The 18169-nt window shown below is 39.9% G+C and overlaps 2 protein-coding genes and 1 non-coding gene across 3 annotated transcripts in view; 2 read left to right on the forward strand and 1 right to left on the reverse strand.

The window, feature by feature from the left end:
- LOC138848517 (uncharacterized) overlaps positions 1 to 17043 on the forward strand; it is a 36910-nt gene extending 19867 nt beyond the window's left edge. The window contains exons 3-4 of the transcript XR_016229128.1: positions 5625 to 5663; positions 16921 to 17043. This is a non-coding gene — a transcript (uncharacterized LOC138848517). The remainder of the gene's footprint in view (positions 1 to 5624; positions 5664 to 16920) is intronic.
- The window catches only part of LOC138843046 (disintegrin and metalloproteinase domain-containing protein 32), a 591210-nt gene that overhangs the window by 218027 nt on the left and 355014 nt on the right, over positions 1 to 18169 (forward strand). The gene's annotated exons all lie outside the window — the stretch shown is intronic.
- LOC127485928 (disintegrin and metalloproteinase domain-containing protein 32) overlaps positions 17633 to 18169 on the reverse strand; it is a 142503-nt gene continuing 141966 nt past the window's right edge. The window contains exon 12 of the mRNA XM_089326836.1: positions 17633 to 17686. Within this exon, the coding sequence (XP_089182962.1) occupies positions 17633 to 17686 (54 nt within the window). The remainder of the gene's footprint in view (positions 17687 to 18169) is intronic.

The raw sequence follows: 18169 nt of genomic DNA on the forward strand, positions 1-18169 counted from the left end.
ATATTTACCCCTAGTTCCATTCAATTTGGTGAAAATGGCAGGAAATATTCTTTTTCAAAGATTGCTTATTATATTCTTGCAACTCTGATTTAGAGTAACAGCCTCATTTCAACATTGGTGGCACTCATAGGAAAGGAGAGATCAAACCCTTCCCTCAGCTAAAGAGAAGACATATTTTCATGGGATATCAGGGAGATGGTTATTTTTCCCAGAGAAGGAGTATGTGTTTCACAAGTGCCTCCTTGTGATTATTTTTGTAGTCTTAGTAAAGAGGAAGATTATATTTTCAAACATTTTATTACTACTTCTGAAAGAGACACTTCAAAGCAATTTTAGCCCTTCAATACAACTTTTGTAAAAAGTAGAGTTGGGAAATTTTCCATCAGCATGTATGTATTTTACTGATTCAATATCATGATTTTAAAAAGCATTTTCAAATGAGATGCGTATTTATATTTTTATTTTTAAAAATGTATTTAATGTCTACCAATTACATGTATTTCCCTTATACATATTCAAAAAGTGACACTTTCCATCCTACCCTCCCTCCTGCCCTTGCTCACACCAATCTTCCTCATCCCTCTCTTACTCCCATTCTTAGTTTTTACAAAGACCTATTTTCAATTAACTTTATACTCATAATATTAACCCTACGCTAAGTAAAGTGTTCCACAAATAGAAGAAAAAAACACTTTTCCTCAACAGTTGAGAAAAGTTCTGTTAAAAATAATCAAATTGCTACATGTCAATTTCATTCCTACAGATTACCTTTTAGGTTCTCTACTAGTTATGATAGACCAGAGAACATGTCATATTTTTCTTTTGGGGGCTGATTCATTTTAATAGCTATAATGTTTTCCATTTGCATCAATTTTATTGCAAAAGAAGGATTTCATTTTTTATCATTGTGTAATATTCCATAGTGTATGTATACCATAATTTCTTTATCTAGCCTTCAATTGATGGACATCTTCATTGATTTTATTTATATATATATATATATATTAGCTCTTGTGGATTGAGATGTAATAAACATGAGGACATAGATCACTCAGTCATATGATGATTTATTTTCATTTGGGTAAAATACCAGGAGTGGGAATCAGATGAATCACATCATTGGTCTATATTCAGATCTCTGAGATATCTCCATACTGTCTTCCACAGTGGCTGCACCAGTTTACATTCCCACTTACAGTGTATTAGAGTACTTTTTATCTCATAACCTTACCAGTAGTTGTTTGTTGATTTCTGTATGAGAGCTATTCTAACTGGGGTGAGATGAAACCTCACTATAGTTTTCATTTGTATTTCTTCTTGAAAAATACATGTTCAAGTCCTTTGTCCAATTATTTACTGGATGGTTTATTGTTGTTGAGTTTCTTGCATTCTTTATAGATTCTGAATATTAATCCTTTATTAGTTGCGCAGATTGCAAATATTTTCTGCTACTCTGTCAGTTCCACTTCACTTTGCTGAATGTTTCTTTTGCAGTGTAGAAGCTTCTCAGCTTGATATAATCCCATCTGTCAATGTTGACTTGGAATGCCTGTGCTTCCAGGATATTTCCCAAGTAGTCTATGCCTATGCTATTGTCTTGCAGAGTGTCCCCAGGGTTCTTTGTAATCTGATGGTATCAGGTTGTAGATTTAGTTTGTTGAACCAATTTGAGTGGATTTTTGTGTAAGGTTTAAGGTAGGAATCTTGTTTCATATTTTTGCATGTGGAGATCCAATTTCCCCAGCACCATTTGTTGAAGAGACTGTCCTTGCTCCATGGATTGATTTTAGTTCCTTTCTCAAGAATATGTGGTTGCAGCTATATGGATTGATTTCTGGAGGCTCTATTCTGTTCCATTGGTCCACAAATCTATTTTTTGCCAGTACCAGGCAGTTTTGATTATAACTGGCCTACAATATGTCTTGAAATCTGGTAATTGTGATGCCTCGATTCATTTTTGTTGTGTAGGATTGCTTTTGCTATCCGGGGTCTCCTATGTTTTCATACAAATTTTTAGCATTTTTTTAGATCTGAGTAGAGTATCTTTCATATTTTTAAAGATTTATTTATTTATTTGAGAAGCAGAGTATAGAGAGGGAGCAACAAAGAGAGAGGTCTTCCATTTGGTTGGTGCACTCCCCAAATGGCCACAATGGCTGGAGCCTGGCAGATCCAAAGCCAGAACCAAGGAGCTTTTTCCAGGTCTCACACTTGGGTGCAGTGTCCCAAGCATCTGGGCCATCATCTCCTACTTTCCCAGGGCATATACAGAGAGCTGAATCAAAAGATGAGCAGCTGGGACATGAATGGATGCCATTATGGGATGCTGGCACCACAGGTGGAGCCTTATCCTACTGCACCACAGTGCTGGCCCCTGTCATTGGTAGTTTTATTGCCATCACATTAAATATGTAAATTGCTTGGTAGTATGGACATTCTGATGATATTGATTCTTTCAATCCATGAACATGAAAGATTTTTTAATTAATTTTTAGTTTTTGCATCCTCTATTTCTTTTTATAATGTTTTATAATTTTCATCGTAGAGATCTTTGACATCCTTGCTTATATTTATGCCAAGGTATTTAATATTTACTGCAGCTATTGTGAATAGGATTGATCTTAGAAATTCCTTCTCTGCCATGGCATTTTCTGGATATTCAAAGACTATTGATTTTTCTGTGTTCATTTTATATCCTGTCACTTTACCAAACTCTTTAATGAGTTCCAGTAGTCTCTTAGTGGAGTCTTGTGGTGCCCTTATGTATAGCATCATGTTATCTGCAAATAGGGACTGCATGACTTCCTCCTTTCCAATTTGTATCCCTTTGATTTCTTTTTCTTCCTAATAGCCATGAACATCCAAAACTATATTTAATAGCAATAATGAGAGTGACATTGTTGTCTGGTTCTAGATCTTAGTGAGAATGTTTTCAACACTTCCCCATTCAGTAAGATGCTTGCTGTGGGTTTGTTGTAAATTGCCTTGATTATGTTGAAGAATGTTAACTTCTATACCCAGTTTGCCTAAGGTTTTCATCATGAAAAGATGTATTTCATCAAACCTTTTTCTGAATCTATTGGGATGATCATATGATTTTTGTTCTTTAGTTTGTTAATGCATGTATTTTCATCAGGTATATTTATACATTGTTCTCCTTCTATGTTGTACAATTTCTGGTTTAGGAATTGAGGTGATGCTGGTCTCAAAGAAGGAGTTTGGGAGTATGCCCTCCATTTCAATTGTTTTGAAATATTGAGAAAAATTGGAGTTATTTATTCCTTCCTTCCTTCCTTCCTTCCTTCCTTCCTTCCTTCCTTCCTTCCTTCCTTCCTTTCTTTCTTTCTCTCTCTCTTTTTCTTTCTTATTTGTTTCTCTCTCTCTTTCCCTCCCCTCCCCTCCCCCTTCCTTCCTTCCTTCCTTCCTTCCTTCCTTCCTTCCTTCCTTCCTTCCTTCCTTCCTTCCTTCCTTTCTTTCTTTCTTTCTTTCTTTCTTTCTTTCTTTCTTTCTTTCTTTCTTTCTTTCTTTCTTTCTAATTTCTCTCTCTTTTTCTTTCTTATTTGTTTCTCTCTCTCTTTCTCTCCCCTCTCGTCCCCTCCCCTTCCTTCTTTCCTTCCTTCCTTCCTTTCTTCCTTCCTTTCTTCCTTTCTTCCTTTCTTCCTTTTTTCTGCACTTCTTATACAACTCTGCATACTGCTTTTGCAATATGGTATACAAGGGTGACACTGGAACTCATTCCCTGGCTATACAGTACCCCGTTCAAAGAGCTGCAGAAAGGGACTTCCCCAGGTCTGATACTGTGAGTTTCTGTTTTAGTTGCTTCTGGTGCTGAGCCCCAATTAGTAAAGAGGGGAACATCACTAGATCATGCACAAGGGCTGTGCCCTGCATTCCCACAGCCTCAGGATGATGAAGGGTCTGCTCTTTGCAGTGCAAGTTTCTGTGGCTCTGGGGGCTTCTGATGCCTGCTGGTCCCTTAGAGAGAATAGAGTTTAGTATCAGCTGTACTCTAGTGGCTCTGGGCTGGGGCTTTGTTAGGCAGAGGAAATGTGGTTTACTTTTTCAGAGACATGCAGTGTCAGCTTTCTGAGATTTAGAGTCCGTGAGGACTATGGAATTGTCTTGTATTTCTGGCTGCCAGACTGTGGCGGTAATGGGGTTGCAGAACTTTCTGCTTACCTCTTCTCAGTGAGGTGGAGTTCCCCAGACCAGGGAGCCAGAGTAGCTTTCTTTTCCCAATTGGCTTTCTTAGTCTCTGTGCTGTTTAGGGTTTCTGTTGCTTCCTGCTTGAATTTTCTACCAATCTTCTGGAAATGCAGTCCTTCTTTCCTTGTTCTGATTCTTCTTTCTCCCCCATTCTCTGTATCATATCTCTGAAATTATCTGTGTCTTGGTTTGTCTTTCATAAATCTTTTTGTTTGTTTAACTAGTATTCTGGTGATTTCACCTAACATTGAAAGTTCAAAGCCTTTTTTTGGGTCATTTATTTCTTATTTAATGGCTTCTGTGCCATTTTAACCTCTATAGAAACCTAAGCAGCCTTTTGTCAACTTTTCCTGTTCCTATACTTCTTTAATTTGCTCTGTTGTTTGGCATCATCTCTTTGAAGTGTTTTGTTTCTAAGACAACCCTAATTAGCAATGATTGTCTCATGAGCATTCTACATATCTTGCATTGCTAATGATGTCTCATTGTTTCTCTTCCAATTAAATAACAATTGGAGATCTAGTATTCGTGGAAAGCATGAATTGGTGTCCTGAATATATACTTGGGTACAGGATTATAGTTGCTGTTTCTCCATGTACTGTTTCTATCTATATCCCTGAACTAATTTAAATTCTCTATATTCTGATATTTCTCAGTGTTCCTATTCCACCTACACCTGTGCAACAGTTTCCTTGTTGCCTCACGCTATCTAGGGATAACAGAATTTATACCCCTATTACATTGGTGATGTGACATTTCATGTCTCAGGGTTTAGAGGACGAGGTCATATCCAGATTTCTAGGTCACAACTCCTGATAAACTGATGTGTTCAATTGTTTCATGTATCCTAGATTCATACCCCTTCAGTTCTTAATTCCTTTGTACAGTTTCAGCTTCTACTTTTTAAAACTATTGTATGAAATAACTTTTTTCTTTAGAATTTTAGTGGCTGTTTTTATTGGTTTTTTGCTGTTTTGCTTGGCTGGGAATACAAGAGGGAATTTCATCTGCTAGCCAATTTTTCTTTCTTATGTAGAAGTCAGTGAAGCTCTGAAGTCACAACCTGTAGTCATTTGATTCTTAATGGATAAAACATTAGGTTGGAACATGAAAACCAGAATCTGACATTCAAAAGCAAGCATGTATTCTGTACTGGGAAGTGGTAAGGAGAAAAACCAATCTTATCCTTGCTCTTCCTAGTTGGAAGTTTGGTATTTATCTGCTTTATGGACTTGGTATGTTGGTAAACAATAATTTCACTGATTTGCATACCCAAATTTAGCAATAATATATATTCAGTAATAGTCATTACTGTTAGCAAAGAGTTATTGCAGGTTATAAGATTGTAAAATATTCATTCTGTATGACCCTTTATTTGCTAATGTTGATTTGAAAGCATTATTTATATTCTCATTTAGATACAGATCAGAAAGCAGCAGCCAAGCAATTACTATCAAGTAAGTAATAAGAAGTATTTCATACAAGCAGTGTGTATTAAAAAACAAGGTAATCAATTAAGTTTTATTTGCACCCCCTTGGTAGAAATCTAAAATTAAAAACAATGTTACAGCCGGCGCTGTGGCTCACTAGGCTAATCCTCCGCCTTGCGGCGCCAGCACACCGGGTTCTAGTCCCGGTCGGTCGGGGCGCCGGATTCTGTCCCGGTTGCCCATCTTCCAGGCCAGCTCTCTGCTGTGGCCAGGGAGTGCAATGGAGGATGGCCCAAGTGCTTGGGCCCTGCACCCCATGGGAGACCAGGAGAAGCACCTGGCTCCTGGCTTCGGATCAACGCGGTGTGCTGGTCACACCGTGCTGGGCATGGTGGCCATTGGAGTGTGAACCAATGGCAAAGGAAGACCTTTCTCTCTGCATCTCTCTCTCACTGTCCACTCTGCCTGTCAAAAAAAAATGTTACAATTTGCCAATCTAATCACTAATGAGTCCTTTTTAAAAAGAAATATTTATATTTATTTCTTCAGTTTATTTAGTGGTGCATTGGTAGATTATAATTGGGAGCAATGGAATAAATAATTGGTGACATATTTAAGGTACTGATTGAAAAGCAAAATCTCTCTTTACTTTCTTCCTGTACCAGAATTGGGTGTTTTCTTCTTTATTTGGATTCTCTCCAAGTAAAAACACAAATTTTGCCCTCATGGACCACTGAGTGAATCAATGCATGTCCTGGTCAGTTAAGAAGAATTTTCTGAAGAAAAAGCATTATAAGGGTTTAGGAGTTATGAACTTCCCTAGCCTCTCATTATTACATAGTCGTGTTCATTAGGTCAAATTCTATTCAATGAAAACTGCCTATCTCTGTATAATAATCTAATTAAGTATATAATTTCCCAACCTCAACAGTAGTAGGTTATAGGTGTTTCTCCAGAAATGAAATATTTTGTAGGTTTCTATCCTGGATGTTTTACTTAAAGTCCTTATTTTTGTGTACAGGGGACAGGTGATATTCTTTCCTGGTTTACTACCATTCCAGATCATATCCAAATCTAGGAGGCCACCTCTATGCAGCACACCAAGAGAAATGGGGAGAATCAATGTTTCACCCTCTGGTTCACTTCCCAAATGCCGACAACAGCCAGGGCTGGGCCAGTCTGAAGCCAGGAATCTGGAATTCAGTCAAAGTCTTCCAAATATGTCATGGTAGAGAACTATTTACTTGAAACATCATTTGCTGCCTCACAGAGTGTGCATGAGAGGGAAACTGGATCATAAGTGTTGGAGTTAGGACTTGAACAAGGCACCTGAAATGGGATGCAGATCCCAAGCAGTGTTTTAATTGAAGCCTACTTCAGGAAGATCACCTGTATCCACAGCCAGGCAACTGGAAGTGCCGTGTCCCAACTTAAATTAGTTTCTTCACATACATCTTGATAAGACTTTACATACGATATGATTGGTATCATTTTTCCTGTGGACTAGGGCCTCCAATGGAAGTATAATTTCCAATTAATATGGAGAGGTTTCGATAGTCATTAGGTTATAAAAGAAACAAATGCTGCCCCATCATAACTGTGAATATGTGTTAGGTAGCACTAATTACAAGATGATTTCCTTGAGAAATATTTTGGCCACTTCACAAGCATTTTCTATTTGGGTGGGGTAGACCTCTACCCATCCAGAGAACATCCCCAGAAACACTTGTAAGTATGAGACGTTCCCTGCAGCTCAGGGCATTTGGGTGAGATGAACCTGCCCATCTTCAGTAGAGTAGCAACCCTTATGTTGAGCTCCCTTTTAGCTGGGCTGGTAGATGGCTTGGCATTTTTCTGTGGATGATTTTTGGTACAGGTCATATAACCTTAGATGATCTGCTGCATAGCTTTTCTTTTGTAATTTGTGTACAATGATTCAATTTTGGACACATTGCAAAGGGACATCTTACCTATAATGAATATTTTCACTAATGTGCTATAGCATAGTTTAGCACAGCATTTCTAGAATCAAGGTAATTCCTTATGCATTGCATTTCAAACCTGAGGAATTTTGGTTGGAAGCAAAACCCTGTTACTGGCTCTTTCTCTGTCTTATTCAAGGTGTTATTTGATCCGTTCCTAAACTGATTAGTTTGCAGGAGAAAGGACCCTAGAAACAGCCTGATAGTCTCTACTTTTGTCTGCCCTCTTTGCAGATTGGTCAGAAAGTTGATTTCCCTTGATTATGTAGGACTTTTTGGATGAACTAGATAATGCATTTTTTTTTGACAGGCAGAGTGGATAGTGAGAGAGAGAGACAGAGAGAAAGGTCTTCCTTTGCCATTGGTTCACACTCCAATGGCCGCCGCGGCCGGTGTGCTGCGGCTGGCGCACCGCACTGATCCAATGTATGAGCCAGGTACTTATCCTGGTCTCCCATGGGGTGCAGGGCCCGAGTACTTGGGCCATCCTCCACTGCACTCCCTGGCCACAGCAGAGAGCTGACCTGGAAGAGGGGCAATCGGGACAGAATCCGGCGCCCCGACCGGGACTAGAACCCAGTGTGCCGGCGCCGCAAGGCGGAAGATTAGCCTAGTGAGCTGCGGCACCGGCCAGATAATGCATTTTTGCTCCCATTAGAGGTTTATGAACAGGTTCTAAGTGTTGTAGAATTTCATGGTTATGTTTTATGTTCTTATTCCCTGAGTGACGAATTCTCTCCTTTTAAATTATCTCTGGTCATGTAAAACTGCAAAAACATGCCTTGAGATGACACTTTCACCAGTTTCTCTTATGCCAGAGGGAGAGCTTGAGTAAGGGCAATAATGTTTGTTTTTGTGTTGAATTCCATGGTAGTAGGACTCTGACCTCAAGGGCCTCCTTGAAAGTTACTGTCACATCTCTGGCATGACATTTACCATGATCCATGATTCTGCCAATCTCTATGGAGAGTTTCAGGCTTGCCTCAGTCAAGATCTGGTCCATGAAATAAGATCAACCTGAGTTGTCTAGATCTCCCCTAAGATTTCTGGGGAAAGAAGTTCTCTTCTTTGATAAGTATTTCTATGAGGGCCAGCAGAATGTTCCAAGCCTGTTCTGAGTGTCAATGTTGACTTCTCTTGATGAAAAAGTTACTTGAAGCCGGCGCCACGGCTCACTAGGCTAATCCTCCGCCTTGCGGCGCCAGCACACCGGGTTCTAGTCCTGGTCAGTGCGCCGGATTCTGTCCCGGTTGCCCATCTTCCAGGCCAGCTCTCTGCTGTGGCCAGGGAGTGCAATGGAGGATGGCCCAAGTACTTGGGCCCTGCACCCCATGGAAGACCAGGATAAGTACCTGGCTCCTGGCTTTGGATCAGCGTGGTGCGCCGGCTGCAGTGGCCATTGGAGGGTGAACCAATGGCAAAGGAAGAGCTTTCTCTCTGTCTCTCTCTCTCACTATCCACTCTGCCTGTCAAAAAAAAGTTACTTGAATATATAAATTTGAATCAGAGGTCTCAGCCTAGGAGAGAGATATAGGGTATTCTCGAATATACAAAAGGCTGTGTTGTAGGGCACAATCCTAATTTGCATTTTAATGGTTCTAAGAATGTTCAATTTTGTATTTTCCCAGATAGGCCCAGGATTTGATTAGACTGAAAGATCTTCTGAGCAAGTTTAGTGTTTATCATTAAATAAGAGACTCCAGTGTATACTAAGAAGTCAAACAGTTTGTTTCCCAGTCCCATTTTTTTACCCAGGGCTCCTATAGGAAAATCCAAATTGGCTTTTCTAAAAATATGGGGACCTCTGGTGCTTCACTAGTTTCTCATTTAAGAGCTTTTTTAAACCATTGTGGGTACTGAGCCTTTTTACTTTAAAAAAGAAATTTGAGCCATTTTTTGCTTTATTTTTTTTTTTAACTTGGAACAAACCTTTTGTAAATGTCCTTATTCCTTATAGTAACAAAACCGGCATTCTTTTTTATATATAATTTTATTAATTGAGTTTTAATTGGTTTTTAAATTCGTATTATGGAAGCATATTTCAAACATTTTATATATGTATCTTTTTTTTCTATCAACTTTGTTTTTTTTTTTTAACTTTTATTTAATGAATATAAATTTCCAAAGTACAGCTTATGGATTACAATGGCTTCCCCCCCATAACGTCCCTCCCACCCACAACCCTCCCCTTTCCCACTCCCTCTCCCCTTCCATTCACATCAAGATTCATTTTCGATTCTCTTTATATACAGAAGATCAGTTTAGCATACATTAAGTAAAGATTTCAACAGTTTGCTCCCACACAGAAACATAAAGTGAAAAATAATAGATGATTTTTTAAATGATGATGAAATCAGATCAGACCTATTGTCATGTTTATGAGCATGAGGATACTTCCCCATCCTTCTCTCCCTCCCTCCCTCAGTCTCAGTCATTGTAATTTTTACATTGGCATGATTTCAGTTTACTTTATAATCACAAGTTAACACTCCACTAAAGAATTATACAAGTAGTAAGTAAAAAAACCACTGTTCCTCTAGAGTATAGATAAGGGGTATAAAGAATGATCAGATCCCAAAGTATCAGTTTCAATCATATGCATTATATTCTTTCATACTCTGTATCTTAGTTACCTCAAATCAGGACAAAATATACATTTGCCTTTTGGAGCCTGGGTTATATCAAAATAGTATAACTTGTGAAGGACATATTTTAAAAGGTTCATCCAACCTTTAAAATGTTTTATTTCTGGAGCACTTTGCCCAGTCAAAGTCATATTTGTCCGAATATTTTTCAGGGGCCTCAGAATAGGCCTCAGTTCATAACTGGAAAACCTGATATGCAAATTCTGGTGGATCTTTCTGAGGCTTTTGTTTTTTGTCTTATTTAAAATTTTTTTCTTATGCATCCCCATTATTATTCCTGAATATATCTCCTATAAATGCAACATTCCTCTATAGGGGTGGTGGAATTTGTTTCTGGAAAATATGAGTATCCACTAAGTAAAGATAGTGAGCCTCTCCCTTAGCTTTATCAATATCATCTTCCTTCATCTCCAGTGAGCAACATATTCATGAGAGTATGTTTATTGTTCCACCTGTGAAGAGAGGTGGGAAAAAAAGAGCTCCATCATACAAAGAGGGGTTCTCTTGATAAACGTCTCTTACTATATATACTGGCACAGCATATATTTCCCTGCTCTGAAAGAGGCACCTGTCCTGAATTGAGTGTCTTGTTGTTTCTCAATTTGAGAGACCAGATTAGGCTTCTGATCACAGCATCATGCTAGGTGGAGGCTCAGTACATTTCCCCATAAGGGGAGAGTTTGGGTCCTACTATGTAAAAGTAGAGCAGCCAGTGTGGACCACAAGCGAGGTTATCTGTGAGATGCAAGTGACGTTGCCATAGAATAGCAGCTGGGGAATTAGGCAGAGCACTTAGCATGGAGCTTCCAGGGTGAGTAATGCAAGGGCAAGTGGCAGATTTATTGCCTGGGTTCTTGTGTCTGATATAAGAAAGATTATTTGAGGATGAGTTGAAGTAAAGGTTGGTGGAAGATTTAATTTTAGCAAGGCACAAGTGCACAGTTGAGAAGAGAGTCTTGGTACACTAAAGTGAGCTGTATACATTGAGATTTTGGAACTAACTTTTTAATATAAATCTTGAAGTAGTGTAGGATATTCCTTAGTGTTGGTACCTGGGGTGGAGTTTTCCAGGAAAGGGTAGAGGTTTCTAGAAATTTGGTGACTGCCCATTTTCCAGTGATTCTGGGAAATCTAGATGTATTATGGCATTCTGTAAATGATGGAGAAAGGGTAGTAATTTTATTATAATGATAATATTATAGGCTACAGATCATTGTGAGGGCATGACTAGCAACCATATTGCCCATTTCCAGTGTGATCTGTACCTGGAGTCATGGTTTTTTTTGCAACAGTAATTTGGGATTACCTCAGCCACAGCACAAAGGTAAGGAGAGTGAAGCGTAGAGTTGGTGGGGATGTCAGTAGGTGCTTTCCCTTTTTAGCTGCCTCTTTTATGCTAGTACAAAGCATAAATGCCTAGACATTGGACATTTCATCATTTTTTTTCTTTCACAAAGAAACTCTAATCGTAGGACACTATAATAATTTAAGTAACTATTTATGGACCATAATTTTTTTATTTAAAAATATGTTGAGGGTGATCTGTGTTATGATAAATTATTTCATTTTGTTCATAGTTTTGTAGCAGTACTATTATCATTTATCTGAAATATACCACAGCACGCTCTTTTTAAGGGTGTAGGGCTTATTTCACATCCTGTTTTCTGCTTGCGACAGAAAATGAAAGAGCAAGAGAGATTCAACTATAGACAAACCAGAACCAAGACAAAAGTAACCATACAAAGGGTTTAGTTGCAAACAATCACAAAAGGATTTGGCTATTGAAATGAAGACAACCATAAAAGAAATTTGGGTACAAGTCCTATAAATTATTTTCCTCTCTCTAACAGGAATCCAAGATCAAATCAAATACACATTAATCTTCCTAAAGGAGTTTCCCAAAACAGAGGAGAAGGTGGTACTCAGTTGTACATACCAAGTCAACTTGCCCTGCTCCAAGGCAGAACAGAGGACCCACAGAATCAGACATTCCTTTGCTTCCACAGTATAGTGCTTGAGGCACTGGACACCTCTGTGGAGAGCCCAGGGGAAAGTCTCAGAACAAAGAGTTTTGACATCTGATAGATGTTTCCCATTGAGGGTCCTCTGAACATGTGTTGGCTCCCCTTACACAGCTTGTTCTTGTTTGGTGGAACAAAAATTGTCACCAAGTTCACAATCATCTGCCTACCACATGAAAAACCTGATAACTCAAGGGTGAAGTGTTGTAGCAACAAAAGTGAGTTTAATTGGAGTACTAGTAAGCTGAGACATTTACCGGACTGGTGTCCTATAAGACCCATCTTTCCTGTTGCATTGTAACTAGTCCATTTTAAGTATGAGCAGCACAAAAGGGGTCAAGTTCAAAAGTTGGGGAATCACTATAGATACCTGACACGAACAATTGCACCAGAAGCATTGTGGTTGCATCTGTGATTGGTTAGTTGACTTTGGAAATGTGGGTATGTTCAAGCTGCTCCTACATACCATTAAGAAGGCAATCGTTTCTTTGCATTCCCTCCTTAGGTCCCAGGGGGATGGGCACTCTGGGTAAGAGCTATTTGCAGGTACTCCCAGATGCAAGCAGATTTCTGCAGGTGGCTGACATGTCCATGTGTAGAGCTGGGCAGAAATCTTCTGATCAAAGCTGAAGGTAGCGAAGCACTTACCAAGCCTTTTCCCCCATTTCAGTTACAGCTTCCAAACAAATGCAGCCACATGTCCTCCACGCCTTCCAAGTTGGGGTTATTAGAACCTCATCTCTTAGGACAGTCAGCTTTCTCTCCTGCTTTGCCTAGGAGCTCCCAGTTTCTTCATTTTTGACTAAATTTCTACCAATTGCCTACACGTGTGACTGACTCAGGTTACTTTAGGGAAAGGCAGGTATTTATAATTAGTTTGTGAAGCTAACTCATAAGCTGAACATTTTTTTTTTTTTTTTTTACAGGCAGAGTGGACAGTGAGAGAGAGAGACAGAGAGAGAAAGGTCTTCCTTTTGCCGTTGGTTCACCCTCCAATGGCCGCCGCTGCAGCCGGCGCACCGTGCTGATCCTGGCAGGAGCCAGGAGCCAGGTGCTTTTCCTGGTCTCCCATGGGGTGCAGGGCCCAAGCACCTGGGCCATCCTCCACTGCACTCCCTGGCCATAGCAGAGAGCTGGCCTGGAAGAGGGGCAACCGGGACAGAATCCGGCGCCCCAACCGGGACTAGAACCCGGTGTGCCGGCGCCGCAAGGTGGAGGATTAGCCTATTGAGCCACGGCGCCGGCTTATAAGCTGAACATTTTAACATAATTTACATTAACATCCATAAAAAATATAGCACTTCTTTGTTTGGATTGCATTTAGACGTACAAACTAAATATGAACAAGTGAGTGAATGAGTTCCGCACTTTGGAGAAGTTTATAGAAGAGAGAGTATCATAAGCACACTAAAACACAGCCTACATGTCCTCAACTGTTCACAATTGTGCTAATACGGGTGCTCTGATTTCTCTTAAAGTTTTAGTTTCCCATGTTCTGGAGTTATTGACTTTGTGATCTTTCTGAAGTTATCAAATATTTACAGGTCTACTAATTTCCCTTGTAAAGTTTTCATTTTCTTGTATTGTCTAGTATTTCTTTCTTTCTTTTTAAGATTTATTTATTTATTTGAAAGACAGAGTTAGAGAGACAGAGACAGAGAAAGTGGTCTTCCATCCACTGGTTCACTCCCCAGATGGCTGCAACGGCTGGAGCTGTGGCGATCCAAAGCCCGGAGCCAGGAGCTTCCTTCGGTTCTCCCACATTGGTGCAGTGGCCCAAGCACTTGGACCATCTTCTACTGCTATCCCAGGCCATGGCAGAGATTGGGATCAGAAGAGGAGCAGCTGGGACAATAACCGGTGCCCATATGGGATGCAAGCGCTTCAGGCCAGTTTGTTAACCTGCTGTGTCACAGCGCCGGCCCCGAGTATTTTTTTCTTAAAGTTACTTCAATCCACTGCTGTTCCAGAATAGCTCTTATGGCCACAGGCTGTTTCCAGGCTACACTGCAGCATTATGTGGTGTCTCTCCTTGAGTCACTGCATCCCTCTGAAATCTACATTATTTTTACATCAATTCTCTCTGTTGTTCTTGAATATTCCCTGACATAGCCACCCTTTAGTAGATATTTGTGGGGAGCAACTCGGACTAGACTAAGTTACTGGAATTAAAACTTATTCTATGCATCTGCTCTCCCACAATATGGCGCTGAGAAGGGAGTAAACAACTTCTACGCAACTGCCTCTCGCCAACTTGAGTGATGACCTGCAGGAGCTGATCCTGCTCCTGATTGGAGGAGAGCAGCGTGCTCGGCGTGTGGGTAGCAGAGTTGGGATTGGTGGAAGAGGACTATAAAGGAGGAGAGAGACAACATGCACCAGGAACATCTAAAGGGAACATCCGGATAACATCTGAGCAGCCCCCAAGAGAGCCGGCCGGCAGTGTGCCGCTCCCCCGCGGAAGTGGGGAAAGTGGCAGGGGGAGCCGCCCTTCCACGGAGGTGGAAGGATTGGCAGCCAACCTGGGAAGAACCAGCAGCAAACCCGGGAAGGGCCGAGCAGACAAAAGAACAGCGCAGGGTCCTGTGTCGTTCCTCTGCGAAGAGGGGGAGTGACAGATATTGATTGCTTTCTACAAACTAAGTATGTGAGAAAAGCTGTTTTTCCCTTTGCCTCTGGTCTCTGTCACTATCACCATGGCAGTTGTGGTGCACGGTTTCAGTACTTCAGTTCTCCCAGCATTTCACTCACCTAGGAGCATTTAAATAATAAACAAGAGCCAAAATCAACAATCAAATCAAAAGATGTCCATTTCATTCCCATACATTTTTGTATTATATATTCACTGTAAGAAATCAGAGAAAACATATGATATTTGTCTTTTTCAGACTGGCTTATTTCACTAACCATTTATGTATACTTTTAAAAGTTTTTCCTGTTGGAAAGCAAGTGAGAGATGTTGGTAGACAACTCCTTGGGCAGACACAATTAAACATGATTTTTTAAAAAGCAGAAATCTACATAGGAGGACTCCTAATTACATATTTGAATCTCCAAGGCTTTTGGGGAACACTAGCTATATTAAAAAGAGAATGTTACTTGTAGTAGTTGAAAAAACAACTCTAAGTTTAGGAGTTACAACCTTAGCAGAGGTGTTAAGATCAAAATTATGCCATTTTCATCACTGAATTATTGCTAACTAATCTTTTATATTAACTTCTCTGTGAATTAATCTCGATTAATTTTTCAATTCATTTTTCTCTTCTAGATTATTTAAAGATTAGAAATAATCTATAGGTAGCAAATAGAAAAGAGGCCCAAAAATTTTATTTTGACTATTGGGAATAATGAGTATGAAAACAGAAATTTGGCAGATATTTATTTTTTACTACAAACTTGAAGGGAAAGAGGAAGTTGCCCTACTAAGTAAATATAACATTGAGAGGCTCTATTATATCAATCTAAAAGTGTTATTTATTTACATCAGAAACACAGGAAAGCACCCAAGTTAGTAGTAGTAGTAAGTAAATACATTAGGAATGTTAAAAATAAGTATCTATTTGAATTTGAAATGAAATTCTTAGGCTGCATTTAATTTCTAAGTATTGATTGAGTTGAAGAATTGGTGGAGTATTGCACCAATAATCTATGAATCTTTATTAATCTAAACTGCTAATATTTAAATCATTTAGTATTTTAATTCCATTTAGTAAACTTCTCTTAAGTTTATTGGAAACTTAATCCTGGGGGTATTTCGAGAGATGTGGAGGGAGAGAGAGAAGTTTGGCTATATTCTTAGAATTGTATCTATGCAATGCATGGAACCTGTTCTCTTTACATTAAAAAATGTAAAAAAATATTGGAGTTAAAGAATTGAACCTAGGGGCTGGTGCTATGGTGTAGCAGGTAAAAGCCACTGCCTGGAGTGCCGGCATCCCATATGTGTGCTGGTTCAAGTCCCAGCTGCTCCACTTCTGATCCAGCTCTCTGCTATGGCCTGGGTAAAGCAGTACAGGCTGATCCAAATCCTTTGGCCTCTGCACCTGCATGGGAGACCTGGAAGAAGCTCCTGGCTCCTGGCTTTGAATTGGTGCATCTCTGGCTGTTGCGACCAATGGGGGAGTGAACTAGTGGATGGAAGACCTCTCTTTCTCTCTCTCTGCCTCTCCTTCTCTCTGTGTTTAACTTTGACTTTCAAATAAATAAATCTTTTAAAAAAGAATTGAACCTAATAAGATGTAAGATCAATAAATTAGCATATAGAATACATTTATAACTAGGGCTGCTTTACTCATTAGGTGCTGTAGGCACAGTCCTTCATTCCTGTATTATTCTTCAATGGCCAAAAAACTTTTTATAACCTGAAAACCTAAAATATTATGTCTAAGGTATAAAAAATTAAATCAATATATTAAATTTAAAAAAACAAATATGTTGTTATTCATAGGTATTTCAGTAAAAAAATGTTTTCTCATTGTAAGTACTTCTGATTAAGGATGACAGTTCCCCTGAAATCACAGAAAATCATAATACTTCAACATGAACTATTCACTAGACAGTATCTCAACTGTATGGTTTGCAGTGGAAGGGAATTTAGTATCAGTGCCTTGACCGTGTTTTGTTTTTTCCTCCACAGTGACTAGTAATTCCTCCAGAAGACAATGGATGACATCAGGGATCTCACAGAGAAATGAGAATTCTACCTTCCCTACCCTGGTCACAGCTGAAGGAATTAATAAACTGAGTGTGGACGAGCTTGCATGCCAGCATGTCTGTTTTTCTTTTCTTTTCTTTTCTTTTTTTTCATTTCTTTCCTTTCCTAAGTCTGCTTTTCTTTCCCACTTACAACAACGCAGAATTCAACCACTTGGGCTATACCTCTGACATTGCAGGATCCTTAATTGAAGAGGGCATTCCAACTAGGGCATCTCTAGTCCTATTAGAATCCTTGAGCTCTTCCCATTGTCCTCTCCTTGACTTTTCAGCACCTGCCATCTCCTTCTCATTTACTTCCCAGGGCTCCATGTGTATCCTCTGTCCTCACTCAGTATGGTCTCTGGCTGGTTAGACCATGCTGTTCCTCCAGGATCTTCTCACCAGACACAGCTGACCCCATGAAGATCTAGGAAATCCAGGTGTTTAACCTTCTGTGCTCCCCATAGCCTAACCTGGACTTCTGTGAGAGGCTCTGTTTTGCCTTAGGGACTGTACTTGCCTGACTGGGAACCTCTACCAGCTAGCTTTCCCTTGCCCTTTATCCAGGTGACCAACAGGGCCAGAAGACAGGCAGCTTCCAAAAGACCAAAAGGGTTTGAGCTTGACTCTCAGTGAAGAAAGCTAACCCATGTTCAGAATTTGGTGCGAAGAAATGAATTAGGAAAAGTTTTTTCATGTTCCATTTTCTAAGGAAAAAAATGTGTAAAATCATTTAGGTCTTTAATTATTTGTTTTGCCAAAGTTCAGTAATGATTTTCTCTGGAACTAATGATTTGGGAAGGGGTTAAAATGACAGATTCAATTTAACAGAACTATTAAAAATTCTACTTGATTTTATTTATTTGACAGGTAGAGTTATAGACAGTGAGAGAGACAGAGAGAAAGGTCTTCCTTCCGTTGGTTCACTCCCCAAATGACCGCCATGGCCAGCGCTGTGCCAATCCGAAGCCAGGAGCCAGGTGCTTCCTCCTGGTCTCCCATGGGGTGCAGGGCCCAAGCACTTGGGCTATCCTCCACTGCCCTCCCAGGCCACAGCAGAGAGCTGGACTGGAAGAGGAGCAACCAGGACTAGAACCAGGTGCCCATAAGGGATGCCGACGCTGTAGGCAGAGAATTAACCAACTGAGCCACCGTGCCGGCCCCCAACTTGATGATAGTTTGTAAAGCTT

The sequence above is a fragment of the Oryctolagus cuniculus genome, chromosome 2 (genome assembly GCF_051225735.1).
Source record: "Oryctolagus cuniculus isolate XC-2025 breed Fujian yellow rabbit chromosome 2, ASM5122573v1, whole genome shotgun sequence".
Classification (NCBI taxonomy): Eukaryota; Metazoa; Chordata; class Mammalia; order Lagomorpha; family Leporidae; genus Oryctolagus; species Oryctolagus cuniculus.